Source organism: Dendrobium catenatum, unplaced genomic scaffold (assembly GCF_001605985.2).
Source record: "Dendrobium catenatum unplaced genomic scaffold, ASM160598v2 fragScaff_scaffold_1575, whole genome shotgun sequence".
Classification (NCBI taxonomy): Eukaryota; Viridiplantae; Streptophyta; class Magnoliopsida; order Asparagales; family Orchidaceae; genus Dendrobium; species Dendrobium catenatum.
This window is the reverse complement of record NW_021320037.1, coordinates 324254-329473: the sequence shown is the minus strand read 5'-3', so window position 1 is coordinate 329473 and position 5220 is coordinate 324254. Positions and strand designations below refer to the sequence as shown.

The 5220-nt window shown below is 40.9% G+C and overlaps 1 protein-coding gene across 1 annotated transcript; it reads left to right on the top strand.

Moving 5' to 3' along the window:
* The first annotated feature begins 1688 nt into the window (after positions 1 to 1688).
* Positions 1689 to 4441, top strand: LOC110116455 (putative pentatricopeptide repeat-containing protein At1g03510). Its single transcript, XM_028700711.1, has 2 exons — positions 1689 to 3655; positions 4033 to 4441. The coding sequence occupies exons 1-2, from the start codon at positions 1873 to 1875 to the stop codon at positions 4308 to 4310; spliced, it is 2061 nt and encodes a 686-aa protein (XP_028556544.1). The 5' UTR covers positions 1689 to 1872; the 3' UTR covers positions 4311 to 4441.
* The last annotated feature ends 779 nt before the right edge of the window (positions 4442 to 5220 follow it).

Here is a 5220-nt window from a genome sequence, read left to right as displayed (position 1 = left end):
GTCGCTTGCTGACCATGGTCTCTCAAACCAACATCAGCCGCCAACTACAGTCCCGCCGACCTCCATCGCCTTCCCACCTTGGTCCCTCCGTCCTCTATTATTCGTCTACTTTGATCCCTACAACCAGCATCGTCTGCTAACTCTAGTCCCTTCGACCACCATAGACGTGCATTCTGGTCCCTCCGTCCCTTCGACATCTATAACCTGCTGACTATGGTTCGACTGACCTCTGCCACCTGTTGACTATAGTCTCCCACGACCTCCGTTGCCCACCGACTACGATCCCTCAGACCACCGTTTCCCGCCGACTACTGTCCTACAAATGTCATCACCGGTCGAATCCCGTCGTTACAGCCATTGTCGCTCGCTGACTCTGGTCCCTCATACCACCATCACCCACCGACTTCGGTCCCTCTGACCACCGCCGACTTCGATCCCTCTGACCACCATCGCCCGCCGACTTAGGTTCCTCTGATCTCCCACCGACTACTATCCCTCTAACATTTGCCAACTATAGTCGCTCTAAACCATGGCTTTAAAAATCGGACCAGACGGTTAGACCGGTTTAACCTTGAATCGGCCGGCCGGCCGATTTCGGTTTGCTTCAAAACCAGTATTGCATAGAACCGGCTCAAAACTGTTCGAACTGACGGTTCGAACCGTAAAACCTGACCCAGTTTACGATAACTAGACGATTCATCTGCAAAAAATTTTGAACCTTTCGCTGAAGATTGGACGACTCAAGGAAGCTTATATGAAATAGAAGAAATACAAAACCCTACCATTCATTCGACGGTTTGCATCTTCTTCCCTTATTCTCTTGCTCGTTCGCGAAGCCAAGAGATCCCTTCCAACTAGGAAGTGTTCGGCATCAGTGGCGGCAATGGTTCCTCATCTTGGCCTTATAACCTTCCGCTTACGGCTTCCTTCCCACAGGCCTTTTCCTTCATCAACTCTGAGCTACACTCCTCCGCCTCCGAGGGAGCAAGCACCAAGGTGAGACAATTCTTCGATCTGCTTGTTGTTTGTCTATTTCTCATTCCATTTTTTCATAAACATTTTGCTTGCTTGTATTGGATTCGTTTTTCTTTTTTCTTTTTTCTTTTGAAACAATTTACCCTAATATTAAATTGATATGGCTATCAGCAATTTGATTTCTGTGTTTAGTGTTTACTGCTATTGTTATCCATTAGTTCTATTTTGTTTCTAAAGAACATAACGATAGACTTTACTATAGTTACAAAGCAAGATTTGTTGTTCAAAGTTGCACCACATTCTCTTTATCTATATGTGTGATGAATCTTCATTCAAAGCTAGAATGCTAAGATCTTTATCTCTCTACCGCCACGAATATTACATGACACGACTATATTAATAATATTATTGATTTGATTTAATAATTTAAGTGTAATATAAGCATAATGATTTATATATATGACTTTTGTGATATGTACGAAAATCCACCTAATAACAATTAATTTAATCCATGCCACCCAAAGTATGTTGCATATTCAAATGTTGGCAATTGAAGATTCATAACACCAAATCATCTGAAGGGTGAAGGGTCAAATGATGAACTATGCATTGTGAAGTATGTGACTAAAAATTATCTTTTAAACAATGAGTCATATATAGATCTTTTCATAAATCTAACCCAATGGACCGTTTTTTTTTTCAACGTAAACCAGTTCAAAATTTGAAATTTTCTTAGCCCATAAACTCTCGTTACCGTTGACCGCCGCCATAATTTGAAAATAAAACTAAAATTTGCCCGTTGCTTTTCTCGCCTCAACAGAATTCCGAACCAACTCTCCACCACGGCTGAGGATTTTTTTGCAGAATTAAAGCCCAAACCCAGATCGCCAGCTTATCATGAAGTCTCTCAGTAGTTACTTGCATTCCGGCCAGCTTGACCTTGCACGCAAACTGTTTGACAAAATTCCCAACCCAGATCTCCGCGCGTTAACACTCTTATTATCTGCATACTCGAAGCACGGCCGGCCCAAACAATCCATTGCTCTTTACAGAAAGCTCTGCAAAGAGAAGAATCTCCAGCCAGATCGATATGTTATACTCTCAGTGGCAAAAGCTTGTTCACTTTCCTTGGATACCTTCGAAGCTAAAGAACTTCACAGCGATGCAATTCGATTCAAGCTTGCCTCGGATCTACTTGTTGGTAATGCATTCATTGATATGTATGGGAAGTGTAGGTTAATTGAGGAAGCCATTAGTGTCTTCGATGAAATCTCTGGTAAAGATGTGATTAGCTGGACTTCGCTTATTTTAGCTCATGCAAACTGCAAGCAATCAGGAGAAGCTTTGCAAGTTTTTCGTGAAATGTTGATATCTGGTATGAAGCCCAATTCTGTAACTCTGTGCACAGTCCTGCCTGTTTGTTCAGCAATGAAAGCTATCAACTTAGGAAAAGAGATTCATGGCTTTGCACTAAGGAATAGGTTTGAAGAAGATGTTTGGGTGAGCAGTGGACTAATCAATATGTATGCCAAATCGTTAAATCTGCGGCTTGCGAGATCTGTTTTTGATGGTTTACTGGAAAGGGATACTGTGTCTTGGAATACAATGTTGTCATCTTATTTCTCAATTGGGAACTCAGAAGAGGCTTTAGAGTTATTTGGAAAGATGAAATCTGTAGAAGATCAAATGAATTGTGCTTCCTGGAACTGCATGGTTAGTGGATTTGCACAGAATGGAAGAGTTAGAGAAGCAGTTGAAATGTTTGCTCAGATGCAGCATTCAGGTTTCAGGGCAAATGAGATCACCATAGCCTCTGTGTTGCCTGCCTGTTCCAATATGGAGAATATAAGAGGTGGAAGGGAGATTCATGGATATACATACAGGCATTGTTTCATAAAGGATAAGATGATTTTGACTGCCTTAGTTCTCTTATATGCTAAATGTGGGGATTTAATGAAATCTAGGCTTGTATTCGACCAGATGATACATAAAGATGTCATTGCTTGGAATGCAATGATCTTTGCGAGCTCCATGCACGGTTGTGGGGAGGATGCTATATGTCTTTATCATCAAATGATAAAGTCAGGCATGAAGCCTAACTCCATGACATTCATGGGTGTTCTGTCAGGGTGCAGCCACTCTCTTTTTGTCGAAGAGGGACGATCGATTTTCAGCGCGATGAGTCGTGATTTTGGGATTCAACCAGATGCTGAGCACTATTCCTGTATGGTTGATGTCCTGTGTCGAGCAGGTCACCTTCAAGGGGCTTATGAGTTCATTCAAGGGATGCCAATGGAACCAAAGGCTAGTGCTTGGGGAGCTATGCTTGCTGCATGTAGATTGTACAAGAATGTTGAGCTGGGAAAGATTTCAGCAGACAGATTGTTTGAGATTGAACCAGAGAATCCAGGAAACTATGTCTTGTTTTCAAACATACTCATGAATGCCAAGTTATTTGATGAAGCTTCAAAGATTAGAAAACTGATGAGAGATAGAGGAGTTAAAAAGGTTCCCGGTCGCAGTTGGATTCAGATCAAGAACAAAGTGTATACTTTTGTCAAAGATGATGATAAAATGCTCTTTAGAGATGAGATATTTGGTTTCTTGGAGAAGATAGGAAAGAAGATGAAGCTTGAAGGTTATAAACCAGATATAGATTTTGTGTTGCAGGATGTTAAAGGTGAGGAAATGGAGGAAGCATTGTGCAGTCATAGTGAGAGGCTTGCAGTTGCATTTGGAGCTATGAACCTGAATGGAGAATCAGTTATAAGGGTGTTTAAGAACTTGAGAATATGTGGGGACTGTCACAATGCTATCAAGTTCATGTCTAAGATTCTGGGCGTGGGTGTTACTGTGAGGGATAACTTAAGATTTCATCATTTCAGGGATGGATCTTGTTCTTGTCATGATCGATGGTGAAGAAGAGAGCGATAACTTAAGATTAGCATTTGATTACCACCTAAAGTTTCAGACAAGCAACGATTTCCAAAATGTTTGGTATCTTTTGCAGCAATGTTTATTATGCTGTTATTTAATTTGGTCTTCTTTGAACTGCAGCAAACCAAGAAGTGCAATGCTGGAGAAACATTTCCATCATCCTAGCTACAAGGGATGATCCTCCTGAGAAGATTCAATCTTGCCTCGCCACACTCAGCCAACCACAGAGCCCACAAGATTCTAAACTCAAGCAAACTCGCCCTTCAAATCAAAGTACTCCAAGGACTCCATTCAAGAAGTTGCCAACGCCTCTAAAGGACTCGTCAACAACCTTCCTCTTAGTTTGGCCCTCATCAGTGAACTTGCCTCCATGCACTCGCCCTGGATGCTCAACATAAGGGGACTAGCTCTAAGGCTAAAAATTTAAACTAAAAAGACAATAGTTCACAGAGCCTATCAAAGTATAACATGTGTATAGGGCAATCCATACTATTGGTCATTTATTATTATATTTTTTGTTATTTGTTTATGTAGCTTTCACTATAACCCTTTGATCCCTAAAAATAAAAGATGAATAGACATATTTAGGATCCTTCGACACCATTTGAAGGGACTATTAAGTCTATGATATATTTCTTCGAAATTTTCTTTTTCTCTTTCCATGCTCGCTATACATTCTAAGGTCCTACTAGCCTTCTTAGCTTGTCTGCTAGTAAGGTGATGTATCACCCACAAATAAATTTAGATCCAACGTCCTAAAATGTATGATTATCGTAGATTGATGTTGGTGATAAGAAGATAGGTGCAACTTAACGTGCTAGCCAACCCCGAACAATATGTGAACATGGAAACCTAAACTATACTTACAATCATTATCTTATGGAAATGATGAAAAGGTTGAAGAAAATGATCCAAGAAGCCTTAGCAGGGTATCAAGGCATCCACTAAGAGAGAGTACCATTGAAGGATCCTCTAACTTGGTTGTTCATTGTAGGAGGTCGGAGAATATAACATTGACCCACCCAATCTAGATCCGACTCGCACTGTAACGGATGATGAAGAGTTTAGCCTACTGTCCCAGAACGTGAGAAGTGCTAAGCCTAAACTACCCATTGCATTTTTTAAGGAGATAACAGAGGCAAGGCTACTTTCCAAATTCATGATGCCTCATCTAAAGTCCTATAGGGATAGGACTAACTCAATGGATCATATGGAGACTTTTGAGTCCATGACATCGTTGTTGGATGTCAACAATGTTTAGAAATTCCTATTTCTTCTTACAACTCTTAAGGAGTTAGCACTGAGATG

Bases quoted from the DNA above. Each gene is read 5' to 3' on its own strand.
- LOC110116455 (XM_028700711.1), top strand. From the start codon at position 1,873: ATGAAGTCTCTCAGTAGTTACTTGCATTCCGGCCAGCTTGACCTTGCA. The intron at 3,656-4,032 runs GTGAGGAAATGG...TTTGAACTGCAG, and splicing joins TGTGTTGCAGGATGTTAAAG to CAAACCAAGAAGTGCAATGC.